Here is a 19,191-nt window from a genome sequence, read left to right on the forward strand (position 1 = left end):
GCGGCTTCCGCCAGCCCCCCGGGCTGCACCGCCTCCCTTTCCCTCCCCTATGCGGCTGCTGTCCCGAGGCCGCCAGGCTCGCCCCGGCCCGGCACTGGCCTGATGCTGTCGCCGGGCAGGCTCTGCTCTGCTGGGGACTTTGCGGGCTCGCACTTCCGGGGTGGTAAATGTCGCAACTCTGTCCATCAGATAAGGCGCACCGGACTATAAGGTGCACTTCCGGGTTTGGGGGAAAATTTTAGTCGAAAGGGTGCGCCTTATAGTCATGGAATTACTGTAAACATACAATGCAGATAGTGACAAGCAGTATGACATCTAACATGTACAGATAACTAACATAATTTCATAAGGGAGCCAGTCAGTGTAAGGAAAATTACCATTCTGAATTATTGGTAGCAATCCACTCCTGGATTTCTTTGTTTTCCTGTATAGTTATAATGAAATAGTTATTTATTTTTTCTCTTTTTCCCCCTCTCTCTTACCCAGAGTGATGGCAAAGTTAACTGATTTCAAAAATAAATATACATTTTTCTTTCATTAGTTCCACATCTGCTTATTACTTTTCATACATTTAAAATGTTTGGTGACTCTAGAGAACAAAAGGTGGTCCAAGCCCCCTGCTCCAGCAGGGTTATTCCAGAGTACACAGCACAGGATTGCATCCAGACAGTTCCTGACTATCTCCAGTGAGGCTGACTCCACAACCCCTCTGGGAACCTGCTCCAGTGCAAGGCCACCCACACAGCAAAGTTCCTCCTCATAGTCAAGGGGAACTTCCTGTGCATCACTTTCTGCCCATTGTCTCTTCTGCTCTTGCGAAGAACCCCTGAGAATTTGACTTGGCTCCATCCTCTGACACCCTCCCTACAGATACTCATAGACACTGATGAAGTTCCCTCAATTTTCTCTTCTTGAAGCTGAACAGACCCATTCCCTCAGCCTTTCCTTGTGGGATGACAGTTTGTAAGGATAGTGCAGAAGGCAATTTTCCTGAATGAATTACAGCTGTACTGATTGCTGAGAAGTGGAGAAAGCCTTGCCAATGAGGATGAGTGTTATAAAAAAGAGGGTTAGCTAGTTGTGAATGAATTGGAGCTTGGGACTGAGAGTTTGCTGCAGTTTTTGTGCAAGGGATAGCTAAGGTAAAAAGGTGCTGTGTGAAGGATAGACATGATAAGGTGGCTGGGTAAGGGACAGGTTGGGGTTAGCCAGTCATGCAGAAGAGAGAAGGAAACTCGTGGTGAGAATAAGAAAAGGAGTCAGTGCTGTGTGGAGTTGCTTGAGAGAAGGCATGAAAAGCTTTTGCTAAAGGACTAATGATGGTCTCAGTCCAGTCTATCTGGACATAATTACTATGTTTCCTCATAAGAGAGATGCTCTAGTCACTAAGCTTGTGTGGTTTTAAAAGACAGCTGTGGATCCCTAATAAAAAGGTGTGGTGTTTGGCTTGCCTCTTATTCAAGGTAGGCTTTAATAGGTTTTCTAGTTCTTACTTCAAGAAAATGTTCATTTGATGTTTGTGTTGAAGGAAGGTTCACGGGAGACTAAATCAGTGTCTATAAATACCTTAATGGAGGGTATAAAGAAAATAGCTAAGATGTTTCCAGTGGTGCCCTATGACAGGACTAGAGGATGTGGGCACAAACAGAAATGCTGGATGTTTCCTCTGAATATCAGGAAACACATTTTTTTTTTATTGTGAGGATAAGCAACTGTAATGTTGCATGGTTTTTTTCCTTGGTTATGTTCAGAAGCTGGGTGGATGTGGTTCTGGACAGCCTGCCCAAGGCTGATGCTATTTGAGCAGGAGGGTTGAATCAGGTGATCTGCCTTCCAAACCCAGCCATGCTGCAATTTTGGAATTCTGTGATACACAGCGCACTGTTCTTAGGCATAATTGAGACACAATCAACCTTATTCAACTATTTAATAGGACTACACCAATCATTGTACTTACAGTACCATACAGAGTTAAGGTGTTTATGAATTTGGGTTCAGAAGACTTTGGCACCTTATACTGACTTCAGCAATTGTTGCCATACCAGACATACACATGTATTTTTTTGTACATATTTAACAAGGTACTCTGCCCAGTTGTGGGGACTCTGGAGTTGTGCCCGGTTACATTCTATTGTAACTGGGAGAACTGAGACATGCAGTTTACACAAAATAAAAAGCTAATGCAATCAAAGCACTTCTGTCTGGATTCTACTTGTACTTACTGCCGTTGAATTGTTAAAATGATTAAATTCTAAGACTAACACAGTGTATCTAGTAATGTACTCTCAGAAAGAAAATAACTCTCATAGATATATGGAAGTTGTGAATCAAAACTATAATGTGTAGTTGCTAGAGTATAATAACATTGTATGTTTATAATTTTTTTGGGGTAAAAAGTAATTCTACAGTGGCTCTTGGTTACTGTAATTAATAGCTGCTTTCAGTTCAACAAGTTTCAGTAAAGCATTTTCCTTTTCTACCTTGCAAGTATTTTTATAGATGAAGACTGCCATCTACTGATTTTACATTTCAATTTTCATTAATTTAAAACTGTCTGGTAAATACTAGTATAAGTACTGTAACTTCACGATTATAAGCTGTACCATTTTGACTAAAATTTTGCTCCCAAACCGGAAGTGAGGCTTACATTCAGGGGCGGCTTATATATGAACAAATTTTGGAAATTTCCCAACCTGGAAGTCCAAGTCAGCAGCAGCCCCGAGCCGGAGCCCGCCCTGCCCCGGGTGACAGGGCAGTGGCGGCGCTGCCCAGGCCCAGGGGACGTGGTGGTGGCACTGGCCGGGGACGCCCCTCTCCCTCTTCTCGGTGGCACCAGCCGGGCACACCACTCCCCTGCCTCCCGACAGCAGCGGCGAGCGGGGCTGGGGCTGCTCCCGGGCGGCTGCCCTGAGCAGGGCTGAGCCAGTAACCCCGTGATCCTGTAATTCTGTTACTAATTGGCAACTTTGTGAAAGTTGCACGCAGATCCTCACTGTGAAGGAAAGTGCGGCTTATATATGGACAAAGAACGAAATGTTGCAGACACCCAGAAGTGCGGCTTGTAATCGTGAAATTACTGTACTGTAATTCCTCCTCAAACTAATCTCATGTGCAGGATCACACGAATATAGTGTACCTGCTCTAATGTTTCTTGGCTCATCTCAAATGAGAAATGTTTGTACAATTTGTTTGTTACTCAAGGTTCCTAAATCTGATACTGATGAATTAAGGAAGTGTTATATTATTGAATAAATATTTGCATAAAAGCCTTTCTAGCACTAAAATTTTAAGACTGCATGGTCAAGCGTTACTTAAATAATTTAAGTAATTGAGATGCACTAGATATTATTTTAAAATGAATGTAAAATGTTCCAAAGATGCTTATTATTATTTTAGCTTTCTAATTAGGCAGCAACACTTGCAGGAATGGAAATGTCTTCAGAGGAAGGAAAAGTATGTGAAGCTAAAAGAAAGTTGTGGAAAGCAGTATTTAAAAGAAGTTTACAAATGCTCCAGAGGATGTTTGGGTTATAATTGATCTTTATTGGTCAAGGTAATTACATTCTGGCATCAGATGTAGAATATTTCAATACAAAGAATTTAAGTGGTAATTAAAAAAATTGGAAAAATTAAATAAAAGACACTAATGAAATAGCAATTTTTTGGAAGCAATTGAATCATAGAGCTTCTGACCTACTCGATTTGTTAATTTACTTTCTGAGAGTTAATCGTTCACTTTTGTTCAAATATGTGGAAGATTTATTTTGTTATTCATGCTTATCACCATGTATGTAACTTTGCTGAGATCTGAGTTTCACTGAGAAAGTGCTGCCCACTATTTGCAGTTTCTTTTCTCAGAGGTAGTGGCCTAATAGGATTATTCTACCTTTATTTCCCCTTTGACTTGAACAAACCAAAAGCCCAGCAGGAAGTGTCTCAGTTATGCAAGCTGAGGAAAGCTGGGGGACCTTCTAGTTTACTGATGGCCCTGGAAAATCTCTAATGGTAGCAGAAGTTGTGACAGGATGCAGCAGCAATGTCAAAGGATTCCCATTATTAGTTCTGTATATGTTAGCAACTCTATTAGATGTTTTTGAAAAGCACTGAGAATTAGTACAGAATGTTTAATCATTTTCTGGATTCAGAACAGTTTTCTCTTTTAAAATTTTTTGGGAGGCAGTTTCTTCTCAATTGTCAGGAATCAAGTATTTTTTTTGAGGAGCAAAATGGATAGGACAACCAAATGAAATAGAGTTACAGTAATTTAAATTTCAAGATCGGAAAAAAAAAATAGTGGCCTTTCTTGATTTTCATTTGATTTATACAATGGGTAGAATCAATTCTGCAATTGACCATTGCATAAATAAGAACCTCTGGGGAAACTTGTAACCCCTTAGGAAGGCGTATGAGTAGCCCCAAAGTCTCTCATCCCTATTAACAAAACTGGCTTACCTGACTGTGACCTCTAAGGCCCACAGGCCACACCTGATTTAAATTCAGTCAGATACAAAAGATCCTAATTGCTCAAAGGCTAATGGGCTGGAAAGGAATAAGAAAAACTCCGTTGCTTTTGGTGTCTTCTGTGTCTGGGTTTTCTTCATTGGTTGGTTTTTGGGGTGTATATAATGAGACTGTATTTTAAATAGCAACTATGCAAACAATGAACATAGTAAGGCTTTATACAAATAAAAATATACAAAGTTTCTCTGATGTTACCTAAGGAATGGAGAAATATTTAAATGTTAAACTGAAATCTAGTTTAAATAAAGTAAAATGTATGTTACAGATTCAAAAATCTCATTTAACTCTACAATGGACAAAACAGGTTTCAAAAACCTTGAGAGGAATGAAACCGAGGCACAGTGCTTGAAGTGTCTGGTAGCTTTACTAACATATTTTGTAGACTGTGCCTGCTATGTATTTTTACCTTAACAGCTCTTTAAATCCCAATGATCTTGGAAGAAGCTAAATAAAAATTATCCTGCAATTCTCTTAGTGAATTAAAGCAGAAGCAGACTATAGGGAAAGGTACATGTATTCTTCAAGTGCTTTAATAACTTCAGTTATTTTACAAGTATTTTACACCAGAAGTTTCGTTATATTTCCTTATTCTTTTCTATCATCCCAATCTGTTTTACTGGTTAATGAACACCTCAACCTACTGGCCTGAAAGTTTCCAGAAGGCAAGTTTCTCAAAGCCATTGTAAACTGCTACATGCAGAATTGCCAGGACGGGTGTTTACCCACAATTCTGGGTATATATAAACTGGTGAAATACAAGGCAAGTTCCTTGGAGTAGCTAAACATGGGGGAATATATCTGAAAGCAGATGGTACTAGAAATATTTCTAAATAATTCACATTACGGAAATGTTTTATACTGTTTGTAATTTTTTAGATCTAAAGGCCACTTAAAGGTTGAAAAGGTGTTTGATTATTTTTGAAAGGAAAAAATATCTGAAAAAAGTGAAGAATTTGGATAGAAGTGATGTAATTCTGTGGTAAGAATATTGCCTAAGAACAGGTATTTTGCAATTTCATGGTTAGATATTTTACTGAGATAAAGTTGAGCTGGCTCTAATTTTTGTTGTTGACATGTGTCTTGGTTTTTATAAAGAATCAGTTCTCTTTTCTCTTGTGAGAATTTATTGCAGTGTCAGAATAAATTGTTACATGTTACTACAGCAGAAGTTGGACAAAAACCAGTGCAGTGATAAAAACATGTATTGCTCGAAAAAAAAAATTTAATTAAGATCATGTGCTCTGACGTAATTTAGTTCAAATACGGTTTTCTACTCCTTTGGTAAGCCTATTGGTTGATACCTACCGGCAGATACCACTGCTGGAAGCTTTTATTTTGCAGATTCGAAGAGATAACTCGTAGATGCATTTTGGAGACAATCGCTTATCTGCCACTTCGAACTAGAACGCCAGCTAGTAGTTTTAAATGTAAATAGGTCATCGGGGACTTTAGATACGATTGCGCAGTCCCTTCAAGTATCAAAGCTGGCTGCTATAAAAGTAGCATTGCTTCCTCTCAGCAGCGAGCCTCCCTCCCACTGTGGCTGCTGCCAGGGACACAGTGTGTGACAGTGGAAGCACATGAGACAGGAGAAGAGGAAAACCTCCCCTTTGGTGACCCTGCCTTTGTCCAAGCAAAGTGACCATACGGTTGTAATTAAAGCCATCAGATGTGACAAAGCGGCAGCAAAATCCAAGGCACTCTGCGGGTTAAAACCAGATGTTTCTGGTGCTGAGTTACACCGTTTGGAAGAAAAGGCTCCAGGAATGTTAGCCAGCCTTGCTTTACAAGGATTATGTGGATTGGGACAGGCTTTCAAATCCATATCCGCTCACTTTAGTATTCCGGAGTGATTGAAATTTTAGTTCCAAAACAAATTCCTCACAAGCCAGTGTGGATCAAAAAGGAACACGCTAAGCAGGTGGTCATTCTGTAGCTCTGAAGTGCATCATGCACGACGGCAACGGCATTTCTCTAGGAAATATAGCTATAGTTAATGCAAGTGCACTGCAAATTTCTGCATTGCTGGCCCAATGCAGCCCCATCATTCACCAATTCACAAGTGATCTGCTGCTCCGAATTTGGCATTGTTTTAAAAGTCATGTCGGCTCTCATATAGCCAGTGTGAGTGAATCAGAACTATCGTTGCACAGCAAAGTTACACTGATGACAAAGAGCAGAGCAATGGTATTTTTAGGAGAATAGTCTCATAAAACCAATTCACCATCTCTAAGCTGTCCTGTTCCTTCAGGATCCTACAAAATACTGCCAAAAGAGTTTAAAAAATGACCTTGCTTAGGCCACAGCTTTGGCAGAAAATGCAAATGTGTATCATTTCCACAGCTGTGTTGCTTGTTTTGATCTGACCAAGAATAATTTGTTACTGCAACATTGCAGTAGGGAGATGTTATGCTCCCATTCATGGAAGGGGTGAAGTGATAGTGCAGCATCCCTACTCGTTCCGAAGAAGGATCACTGGTCATTAAAGATCTTCCGGCAATTTTGGTAGAAACAGCCTGATTTTATTTGTAACCTCCTGGTTTCTTTGCCATATTCTAGTTCTGGTAATTACACATTTTTGTTGAAAGCATTCCTGCAGTTTCTCCTGGATGTTCCATTCCTGCTGTACCCTATTATCTCTACTACATTTCATTGTAATAGTGTTATCTTTTGTGGGAGCGATAATACTGTTTTCCTCATGTCACATTTTACTCAGTGAAAGCTAGAACTAGAGTATTTCGAAGCAGTAAGCAAAATAAGTGTTTTCACTAACGCTTTTCCGAATTCTTGCAGTGGAAAAGCTCATGGTTAGCTCTTGGGGAGCATTACTGGTAAAGAAGCTTCTGCCCCTTAGGCAGAGAAGTCTTCGCACAAGACTTTGGTTACAAGTGTGAATCAAAGGGGGAAACTGAACTACTTGAAAAGAAACCCAGAAAGGAAATCCATGACACTTTGCAGTCAAGTTCTTTATTTCATTCTAGACACAATCGCGACTTAAACTTTAATAGATGCCTTTAGATACACTGCTATTCGGGTATCAACTGAAAAATAAAATCCTTTCAACTAAGAGAAAAAATGGGGATTACTTGCACAATATTATTCCTAAGCCTGTTCATTTTATAGAAAACGGTTCACTGTAATGTTCTGCTGTAGGTGTAACAGGTTAATGTTTAAATAGTCGCCGCATATTTATCGAATGGCATTAAAAGCCTCGTACACACAAAAGGGTTGAGGCAAACACGTCTGGTCTCTGCCGCTCTGGGAATTTCACCAGTGTCTGCGCAGGAAAGAAGAAACCACGGCCCTCCGCTGGGACGGGTTCGTTGAACCCCTAAAGACCTCGGGACGCATTTCCCGGAGAGCACCCGCGATGGCGCTTGTTCCGCTTTGACAATGCGCGTGTGACCGCGCTCTGGGCCGGGTTCACCGTGCCGGTGGGGGAGGGTGTCCGTTCAGCGCAGCCCCTTGCGCGGGCTCGGCTGGCGGCTCCGCGCCTGCACACGGCGCCCGCTGTCCCGCCCGCTCCGCGCCGCCGCCATTTCCCCGGGCGCGGGGTGAGGTGAGGCGAGGTGAGCCGAGGTCAGGGAGGCGCGCGCCCACCGCGCCTGCGCAGCGCTCCCACCACGCCCCCTCCTTTCCCCCGCCCCCCTGCGCACGCGTGGCGAGGCGCGCGCGCAGAGCGGGGAATCACCTCCCCGGTGTGCCCGTTCCTGCGCACGCGCGGCGGCGGCGGCGGCCCCGGGGTGCCGCGGGGTGCAGTGCGCGGTGGCGCACGCGCGGTGGCGCGAGGCGCCGCGGCGGCCGGCGGCGGTGGGGGCTCGGCGGCGCAGGCGCGGTGCTGTCGGGGGGACTCCCGGGCCCGGGTGCTGCTGTGCCGCCGCCGGAGGAGCAGCAGGAGGAGGACGAGGTTCAGTCAGGCAGTGCCGGCGGGCGGCGGGCGCGGGGCTGAGCGCGGGGAGCGACGCTCGCCGAGGCAACGCAGGCGGGCAGCGGCAGCGCGGGGCCAGGTGAGCAGCGAGCGCGGCGCGGGGCGGTGCGGGCGGACCCGCCGGGCCCCGGTGTGCGGCGGCGAGGGGAAGGCGAGGGCACGGCACGGAGGGGAGCGGTGGAAGTTTGACAGCGCCGGCGTGCCTCACGCCGCGTACCGGGGGGCGGGAGTGCAGCGGCTGCCCTTGGGCGGGCACGGCCGCGGCCGGGGGCGGGGGGCGCTCGCGGGGCACCCGCTAGGCCCGGTGACCCACTTTGCTGTCACAACTCCCGGGCGCGTCGGGAGCGCTGCCCGCCTGGCCCCGCGCCCGCGAACCGGACAGGGCGGGCGCGGGACTCGCCGGCATCCCCCGGGCCGGGCCGGGCCGGGCCGGGCCGTGCCGGACCGACTAGAGCTGCGGGCGGCACCTCCCCTCGCGGCCCCTCCGCCGCCGCTCTCGGTGGGGCGGCTCGTCCCGCGGGCGCCGGAGGGACGCGCCCGGCCCCGCCGCCCCACGCGCGGGGGAGGTTTCCGCGGCGGCCCTGCGGAGCGCGGGTGTTTACACGGCGGGCGGGCGGCGGTCGGTGCCCGCTCGGCCCCGGGCCCTCCCCGCGGCGGGACAGCTCTGCGGGGCCTCGGGCTCCGGGCGGTGGCGAGAGCGTGCCCCACGCTCTCCCTGCGGCAGGTGGGCTGGAGCTGCGGGCTTGCGTATGCACTTCCTAGGCTTTTCTTTTTTTTAAATCCCTTTTTTTTTCCTGGTTCCGATAACTTTATTGCAATTATTATAGTGTGTTCTTGCTCGTTAAACCTGGGGGATTCTCAGTAGCCCCAGGTCCTTTTTCGAGTTATTGCGGCCTTAAAGTCAGTGTGTTAAATACTTCGTGCATGCAGGTGTGAAATACGACCAGCGAGGGACTGGAAATCCGTGTTACTTCAATTTTGTGTTTGGGTTAAGGTGGATCAGGATTTTTGGTTGGTTTCACTTTCAAATTCCAGCTACTTTAGGCCTCGATATAAATTGGATTTTTTTCCCCCATGAAGAGGAGTGCTCGTGAACTAATCATATTTGCAGTGAGATTTTTCTAAGGTCGTTGGTAAGAGTTAACCTACCAAGAGGCCCAGGGAAAGTCAAATATGGTTTTGCCTGGAATATAAAACTGCATGTAGAGGCAGAGTGACCGAACACAGAATGTGATCCTCTAAATCCTTAAAGTATGTATTTTTTCTTAAATGACTTGTTGACAAGCAATGTTTTTGGTGGCAGTATTGATTTGACCTGGCCTGCCTCTTCCTTGCTTGAGCTGTACCAGCACAACGCTTTGTGGAATTGTGTCCCATAGCTGGCTTGAGGAAATGATCCAGGTTAAAATTAACTACCTTGGTTTTGTGTTTTTATTTTTTCTTTTTAATGTGGTTATGTTTAACCTATATAATTTCTCTGGCTAACAGGTGTGTCAGGATGCAAGAGGATTGTTTAAGCAAATACCCTAATGAAAGAAGTACTTGAGAAATACACCTCGACTGTGATAGTCCTGGCAAAGTTCAGTATGAACAGTGGCAGTTATTTCACAATGTTCAGTTTTACAGAAATAATATTGACTTTGTTTATAAATATCTGTGGGGTTTGGGTATGTTATTTGAAATTAGAGACCTTTAGATTGTTTTAATAGAGGGATTCTATTTGAAGGTAACTGTGCTTTTTAATTTTTTAAAATTAAGCTATTAATTTTCATATGTATCCACTTAAGACATTTCCTCAAACTCATTGCAGACACTGCTTTCAGATTACCAGGCATAACGTATTTGGTTTAGGTCCTTTTTGTTGAATACAGCAACTTGGTCTGAGAAATTTGTTGGTAAGGCAAGGGTTACTGCTTCTTAACAAACAATTCAAACAGGGAAAAAACCTCCAAACTTCCGGGTTGATATTTAATAGTGTAAGGTGCCATTCAGCCATGTCTTGTTTTTTATTTCTTCCGCTTCATGTTCTTACATGGAAAAGTTTAACACATATCGGCAAAATAAAAGAGTGTGAGGAAAGCAGAGTGTTTTCGTTACTAATGCTCTTCTAAGGACCCCAAAACCTCTGCTGTAGGTAACTTTACTCTCTGTACTAAGCAATTTAAAACTGTGTGGTAATTACCTTAAATTTAATTTGTAGTGTTGGTTAATTAGCTCCATAGTGTAGAATTTCACAGAAGTCATGAGTCTTGGTCTTGCAAAAGAAATTGCTACTTTTAAGATGCTTTTAAGAGTTTTAAGCTTTTCCTTTCCCCCCCTCCCCCGTATTTTAAACTTCTGCAAAAAGTTGTCAGTGCCTCATGGTTTCAACTTACTTTTATAGATGGAGATTGTGGATAGCTCTCCTCTTAGAATAGAAACCTAGTATCCTGATACAGTTTTTAATACAAAATACGATTCAGAAGAAGTGGAATTACAGCTGAAAGGTGCCTTTTCATCACATTGTAATGAGTTCATTTTTCTCGAGGCAAAGGCTTTAGTAGATCTCTGAAGTAAAGAAAAGTTCATTTTAGTATTTCAGCCTTTTAAAAGCACTAGCTTCTCTGTGAACACTGCAAACTGTGAAGGTCAAATGAGAAAGCAGATGTAGAACTCTTTTTCAGAATTTGGTGATATTAGTAGGTAGTGGCATAGTAAAGTCAGTAGTGATTGTTCCTGTCATTCTTACTTTCTGTTTATTTAGTTTGCAAAGTATTTTTAACCTTTCAGTGTTAATGAACTGGTTCACCACTGAAAGGGTGGCACAAGACCGGGGAAGTCACCAGGCTGTTAGGAGAACAGTAAGTGTTTTACAGGAGCTTTAGAGGAGAAAAAAAGTATGAGACTATAGGTAGTGGCCAAACCATTCAAATGTTTCTCTCATCTTAAGCTAATAGTGAATTATTTTTAGTAGCATTGGTTTTATTATTTTGGATTTAGTGGTCTTTCGGAATAAAAAGATGTATTGGAACCACACCTTCAGTTCCTGAGCAGAATCTGAAATGAAAGATCTCAGTGTCTCTTTGTAACTGGTGCAAGCAAATTTGGCTATATCCATTAGGAAGGTGCCTCATTCACTTCTGTGCTGGTGCCCCTGGGGAAAGGAACTTACTAGTATAATTGGTTATTTTGTTACCTCAGTTGGAATCTGTAATAATTCAAAACTCTGACAGACATTACACTGTTCATTTCTTGTAGGACTTAAAAGATGTGAAATGCAAAATCATGGAAGAGGAACGAGACTCAGGGTTAATGCAGCTGCCCTGAAGGATTGAATTCTCTATCCCTACTGCTGCCACAAAATTCCTTTGTCATGTGAAAGCCACTTTAATTTTGGCATACCTCACCCCTGAGTGTTTAAATTTATAGTCTTAGTGTTCTCTTACCATACCTTTTGTGTATGCTATGAATTCTTTATTGTAACCACTTTTAGAATATATAATCATATACATAAAACATTTTGGTCCTCTGTGGTTGTCATATATTTAATATTATGTGGAAATAACAAGGCTTCACAGATTCTTTCAACAGTTTAGAGCTGCGCACTTTGGGCTCTTTCCAACTGTTACATTTTGTCATTAAAATCAGTGATTAATTTTCATTACCCTGTACTGATGTTCTGAGTATATTATGAAATCATCATTAATAGCATAAATATTTTATTAAATATAGATCCTTAAAATTAGATATATATATATATGAGATTGAAGACCATTAATGACTTATTTAGAATATGATGCTTTTGAAGCTTACTAGATACTACAGGCATTCCTCATATTCATGATAAAAAAGTAGCCAAATTAGGCATAAATGTGGCTACTTCAGTGCTTTGTTCTTAAAACGGTGTGTTTGATAATCTCAGAGTATGTGAGAAAGCTTCAGTTTTGAAGCTAATGTCGTTTTACCACTAATGACAGCCTGGTATCACAAGATAAATGGTGTTAGACTATTATCCTTTTGTTAAAACAAAAGAAAACACTTACTGGAGTAAGACAGATCCATTTAAAGTGGATTTTTGAAATAAATATGTGACATAATTCTTCTATAGAGGTCCTTCTAGAATTCCATTGAAAAGGATATTTGCAGGTACCTCAGATAGTTTTTGATGTATGTTATTTTGGTATATGGCCAAATCCATAAAATAATATGGAGGAGTCAAAATTGATTTAGATGGATTTTGTGTGTCCAGCCCCAAAAAAGATTTATACCCTTGTTAGAGGTTTCTAGGTTTTCACTAGTAAAGTTTTCCAAGGTTGAACACTGAAGTTTTGTTCTCATTCACTTTTTCCAGAATCTTATCACAACCGAGCATCTTGGCATCTAAATCTGTTTACTATTCATAAATTAGGCAATCTGTAAATTAGGCCTTCACTTGTTCAAAGGCATGTTCAAACTACACCTCAGGCACACCTATGGAATTGGACTTGGACCAAAACCCTGTGGTGACTCTCCCTTTTGTTCAGAAGCACAAAAGAGTGAGGAGGAAGAGGTTTTGTTCATGTCTCCTTTAAAGAAAGAAATGCCCAAAATAACAAACCAACAAAACTCCAAAGCTTAGAACCTCACTTTTCCTTGCAGGCAAGATGATTAAAGTCTAATTGGGCTGAAGAGATATACTGGGCCAGTTGTTTTCTTGGAGGAAAATGAGATTATATATATATACACACACATCCATATTCTGGCTTGTGTTCTGTTTAAAATTTTGAATGCCATTATGAACTGGAACCCATGACTTATGTCTCTTTTTTGCTGCTGTTCTCCTTAGAGGGGCATGCATACTTCTGGTGCTGCTCTGTCCAGTAAAGCTTTACTTTTTAGTTTTGCTTCCGTATTCTGAGAATTACCACTGAAATGAAAAGCTGTGAGTTGATGTATCTTCCCAGAGTGATCCACAGCCTGGTGAGAGATTACGGTTTGAACCCTGTTTGGCAGACTAGAGATTAGCCTTCCAGTTTCTGTGTTCCAGGTTACTGTGCTGTAACCCTGTGCTGCTGGACAAAATGAGAGCACATCTTTTTTTCCCTACTGGCATGTTAAAAAAGTTTAGCTATGTATACAGTAAGGACAGTGAGCAAGATTGTGAGGACTAAACCTTACCTATGTCTTAGGCTTCAGAAACAGGTGAAGGCAAAATACTGTGTTCACTGGTTACTTACAGAGTTTGCATCTCTATTAACTTTTGAAAAAGTCTTGCTGAATGATGCAACTCTCCCTGGCTTTGGTACTTAAGAATTGTAGATCCTTTTGTATGGAATCCCCTTTTTGTGGCCTGTTTTAGAAGACTCTGCTGCTTTGGGGTTCTGCTGCCTATTACAGCCAGAGCAGGCCCGTTGCTTAGTAGTGGTCTTGCTGTGGGACACTTAGAAAAGGAAGAATGTCAGGGAATGGGCTGATCAGCCAGCATGATGCCAGAATTTTAAGTGCTTTATAGTAGAGATTAGTATTGCTAGCGACCTCAATTACAAGAGTTTTTAGCTTGCGGCACCACAAGTTTGTATCTCCATTGCTTGAAGAAGAATGATCCCAGATCCCATAAGCATGTCATTCATTATCTGCTGAACTGGTGGTTCTCCAGAGAGTTTCAGCACTTTCTTCATTGGAGCAAGTATTTGTGAACATAGAGGAGCCAGGCTGGCCTGTGAGAAGTGTCTCTTGTGGGAGGTTAATGTGTGAGTTTTCTAATGTACATTAGAAATACTGAGGAAGTTGAGGATATATATATTTTTACATTTTAATTTATGATCTTAATGAGAGTATGAGATAAATAAGCTGCCTAATAAAAAAGATATTCAAAACACATTAATACAGCTAATTTAATATTTCAAATTCTGAGAATCCTGCTGCTGTTATAAATAAAACATAAGTCACCATTTTTATGTTTGAGTAAAGTTTTTAATGAAGTAGTTGATAATAGTTTCTGACATTTAAGAGCATTTGAAGTGTTTGGTGCCTATTTCATTGCATCTTAAATGCAATGTCAGTGACTGCCTCTTGAGTTTTGACCATTACTGACATGGACCCTGGCAGAGCAATGTTGCAAGAGTTTAGAGGTTGCTGTTGAGAAGATGGTTGTGAGTACAGAGAAGGTAGTCTCCTGCTTGTGTGCTAAAATAGAAGGTAATTTTTCAGATTATTCTTGCTAGAGAAATGTTAAATGCTTGGATTTTCACCAGTCATCCAAAAGCCTCAAGATACATTTGGAGAAAAAGCCTGTCTTGTTTCATGTGGTAACTTTCCCAGACCTTAGTTCCCCAAAGCTTAATTTGAAACCTTTGTTTGAAGTTGTAAAAAGATAAAAAATATTTTGCCAAAATCTGCTTATTCCTTTGGCTCAGTAAGCAACTAGGAAATGTTTCTCGATTAAAAGCTGTAGGGAGTTGCCTTTTTGTAAGACTCATTTCCTAAGAAAATGTGATTTGTGCTTTTTCCTTGTTTTCTCTCATTCTTTCCTTACATATTCACCAGTAACTTTTGAGATTTTTGATCAATTGTATCCGTGTTTGTAGGAAGGATGGAAGTCACAGACTGTAATGTTACCACAGGTTTTGGAAAAATTGGCAAGCTGTGTAGTGAGAAATGTGTCACTGCCCTCTCTTGAGAGAGAGATAACGCAATGGGGTTTTGGTACTGATCTGTTTTTGTCAGGATGCACTGGGTCTGTGTTGGATAGGAGAACGGGAGTTGTATGTGTCATCAGGACATGAAGAGGTGTATTGGGCTGTTTTGGAAAGGGGTGGGGACCAACAATACCGTAGTGTGGCATTATAGCAAAATAAAAATAAGATTTTTTCTGTCAACATAAGAACAAAAGGCAGCATTTCACAAATCAGAACTCCAGTAAGCCCACTCCTCAGTCTTGTAACACAGTTACTTGTTGAAAAACAGGAGCTGAATTTATGTCTAGAATTGCATTTCTTTTTTCTGATCTGGCCCGTATTTGCATTACCTACTTATCATAATCAACAGCAGACTGAAATCTACCTCATTGTATTCATTGAAGATTTTTATCAAGTCTCAGTAGAGAAATGTAGGGTGTCCTGCTGGTTGGTTTAGAAAAACTGAAAAACTTAATAATGGTAAAAGTGAGTAAAACTTTATTAGCTTGTGCTGCTTTTGCTTCTAGATAATTCTCTGCTGTATAATATGAAATATACTTGTCAAGTAACCAACATAATCTTCACAAATTTTAATTTATTGATTTCAAATATTAAAATATTTCATTTTTAAAATATCATTGCAAAATAGGTGTTTCTGATTTGTGCTTATTTTAAAGTAGTTTTCATGGTAACAACAAATACTCTAAAGGAAGCAGGATTTTCCTCTACTGTGAGTAGGAAAGAAAGTAGCAGCATGAATCACAGCTTCCAAGAACTGTCAGAATAGGAATGCCGATTCTCTCTCACACACATACACACACATGCTTTTCTGTCAGTTTTAATGTAGTAATGGGATTTAATAAAGTTTTCTTACCATCCATAGCAGCAACATCCATTATGTGTAATCAAACTACTACTAGCAGTTATGTGTTTGAGAACTACAGTTCAGAGCTAGTTCCACTGATAGTTCTCTAACATCACAGCAATTTTACATCTAATATATTTTTCTGGAAGTGTTTTGTTATTAAAATGTTCTACTTAATTTTTTTATATAGTCTTTTTTTTCCAGCTCAGAAGCTGTAGCTAAACATTTTATGCTGCCCTAGAGCTTTTCATGATGTTTCATAGATATTAAGATAGAGTTTCAGCCTTGAGAAGCTTGTGATCTGAATTTCACTGACATAGAAAATGATGACAGTGACCTCAGAAAGGGGGACAAGGATTCAAATTAATAAGCGAGTCACAGTGAGTGAATTAAACAAGTTCTCATTTCTAAGAACACGATAAGATGGATCAGCAACAAGTAATATGAGAATATCGAGGTAAAAGTCAGCATAAAGCAAGTCCAAATAATACACAGATTTGGAGGAAAAGAAGCAAAATATTTTACAGGAGCTGGAAAGCCTAGTGAAATCAGAAAATTAGTCTGAATCAAGAGAAAGAGTAACTAGGAGGTTTTATGAGAAAGCAGGAACAAGATCTATAGAAACTTACAAATTACATTGATGGGTTTAGCTCCTCTGAAGGAAAAAAATGAGACAGGAAAAGATTTGAGGATATGCTGTTTTGATCAGTTTTGTTATGACAAAAATTCTGGTACTAAGATATATATTTTTTAATCCTTTAAGAAATTTAGCTGTCACTTGAACTTGCTTTTAAAGTGAGTGGCAAAGTAACAGGCAGTGGTTCCTGAAAATTTCATCTCAGGCATTCCTGTTGCTCTGTCTCTACCTTCTGTTACAATTTTTCTACAAGCTGGAGTACTTTGTGTAAATTTCAGTACAATTGAGAGTGGGACTGTAGAAGTTTTTAACATCAATGGTGATTGACATACTACCATTTTATCTAAGTCGAAAGGATCACAAACTTTTTTCACAAAAGTAACTAGAATTCATTTTTCAAATTATTTTAGTTAAATTTGTACTGCCTTTATAGAGACAATTAGATGTGTGGTTGATTTAGATTGAATTACATTACATTAAAACTTTATGTTGCTAACATAACAAGTAAAAAATAATCTTTCATAAACTGGCAAAGATTTTTTTAAAAATGCACCTAAACTTCCTGCCCTGTAGAATATAGTTTGCCATTTTTTATCTGATAAGAAATATACATACTGATATTTGATTCAATTAATTGATTTCTAACACTAAAATATTTCATTTCGCCACTTAGGGAAATAGGTATGTAAGTGATAATGGTCTACATTTCTTATCCCATTAGACTTGGCAGTAGATCTTCCTCAAACATTGGCATTCTTCTTCTCCAGGCTGACAACTTCTTCTTTCTATGTTATATATACTGGGGGACAAGGTGGTAAAGAACAGGGATTTAGAAGTTACTTTGTTTTGATTATTTTTTGCCAAAGGAAATACGCCTATCCTTGCATACAATGGAAGGGAATAGGTTTATGTATGCCTTAAAGGATATTCTTTGCCACAGGGGAGTGCTGAATAGAAAACACCAGCAGTGGGTAACTAGGAGTAGATTTTTCCAGCAGGGTTATCATCAGTTGGATATTACCAAGTTGGTGCATGTGTATTTAAAACACAGCATGGTGTGCAGGAATACAGAATTTATGATCTGTGACAGGTGGAGAACTTTTTCTTCATTGAATTAGTAGAGTGTTTGCGTATAGGTATCTCTGTTGTATAGTTAGCTTTTACTCAGCACATCTTACTGAAATTGTTTTTTTTTATGAATGAGGGGAGTTTTATTAGAGAGGGGAATCTTGTGCTATTGCATGCCATGTTCTCTGAGTTTCAGGTTATGTTCTGAGATATTTCATGTATCCTGTTTTAACCATAGTGCACACAGTTAAGATTTTATTGATGCATTTCTTTCCAGAAGTTTGCATAGTGTATTATTGATGTTCTACAAGATCATAATGCAATCCAAAACAATAATTGTAACGTTAATTTTTTGTAGACATCATTACATCTGTAAATTTCGTGTTACCATTGGGCTATTGCATTTGGCTCTCAGGTTTGGATTTTGGACAGTGCCAGAGCTACATAAAAGGTGGTGTGCAAAGTTGAGTATTTACATTATTCTATTGAATAGAAAAATTGGAGAATGAAATTGTGAGCAATTTAAGCATGCATGTAAAATGACTGAAGTGGCAGGAGAGAAAACAGAAATAATCAAGGGCTCATCCCCAAGTTTTTTCAAACAGATTAATTTTCATTAAACTGTGGGGCTTTTTGTTGTTTTCCAGAAGACTGTGCCAAAGACTTTTACTCAGATGACATCACGTTTGGACTACTAATGCTACCCACCCACTCTACAAGGCACAATGTACTTCTAGATAATTTAAGTAAGTATGTAGATTTTATTGCTACAAGAACAGTAATGCTTTAAACAGAAACATCTCTTTTTCAACCTCAGGCAAGGTAGATATTCCACTTCAATTTGAGATTCAAATTAATGGTGTGTGTGGGCAAGAATAAACTTCAAATAAGCTTTTTATAAGCATTTATCCTGTACACTAGAGCATGGAATGAAACAACTGAACTGTACCTGAGCTGCTTTGAAAAGTAGAAGGAAAAAAAACCCCAGACCTCATGAAGGCACTGTCCCAAGCAATGCAGTGTGCTAATGTGGCCCTGTGGTTTCTGGAGACTAAACTACTATCTCCCAGGGATGTGTTGCAGTGAATGAGTGTATGCCACGCTTACTGCTATTCTGAGTGGGTTTTTGTTTGTTTATTTGGATTTTTTTGGTGTGGTGTGTCACCTTATTTTTGAAAGTGGACTTTGGACACTGTGTATTGTCCAGCTGAGGATGCACCAGGAAGTGCAGATTTTCATCTTTGCAAGATTTGTTCATGTCTTATCTTGCAGTAGGTTTGCTGATTGCTTTATACATCACTCAGAGAGAAGCACAAAACTGCCGGGTAGTGCAACAAAGCACTTTGAGCAACAAAGGGATTTTGATTCAGTGTCTCATGAGGATCATGGCCATGACCCTCTGTAGACTTAATGTATGTGTTTTTATGTTTTATCTTTCTAAGTAGGTGTTATTGTTCAGATGTTCTCTTGTTTATTGACTGGGTCAAAACATACACTTTTATACTGGGTCAAAAAAACCCCAAGAAATTGATCTATT

The 19,191-nt window shown here is 40.7% G+C and overlaps 2 protein-coding genes across 6 annotated transcripts in view; both read left to right on the forward strand.

Moving 5' to 3' along the window:
* The first annotated feature begins 1,214 nt into the window (after positions 1-1,214).
* PDCL2 (phosducin like 2) lies at positions 1,215-5,883 on the forward strand. The gene is given in 6 exon segments (XM_042779308.1): positions 1,215-1,240; positions 3,397-3,502; positions 3,504-3,553; positions 5,089-5,264; positions 5,267-5,332; positions 5,777-5,883. Coding segments are annotated over 6 exon segments (531 nt in total).
* A 2,502-nt stretch (positions 5,884-8,385) lies between these two features.
* Positions 8,386-19,191, forward strand: part of CLOCK (clock circadian regulator) — a 69,805-nt gene continuing 58,999 nt past the window's right edge. For 2 of the 5 annotated variants that reach the window (XM_033060004.2, XM_033060003.2), the window contains exons 1-2: positions 8,386-8,528; positions 18,302-18,400. The gene's annotated coding sequence lies outside the window, so the exon portion shown is untranslated. The remainder of the gene's footprint in view (positions 8,529-18,301; positions 18,401-19,191) is intronic. The other 3 variants (XM_033060000.2, XM_033060002.2, XM_033060001.2) reach the window with 2 other exon arrangements.

The sequence above is a fragment of the Catharus ustulatus genome, chromosome 5 (genome assembly GCF_009819885.2).
Source record: "Catharus ustulatus isolate bCatUst1 chromosome 5, bCatUst1.pri.v2, whole genome shotgun sequence".
In the NCBI taxonomy this organism is placed as follows: domain Eukaryota; kingdom Metazoa; phylum Chordata; class Aves; order Passeriformes; family Turdidae; genus Catharus; species Catharus ustulatus.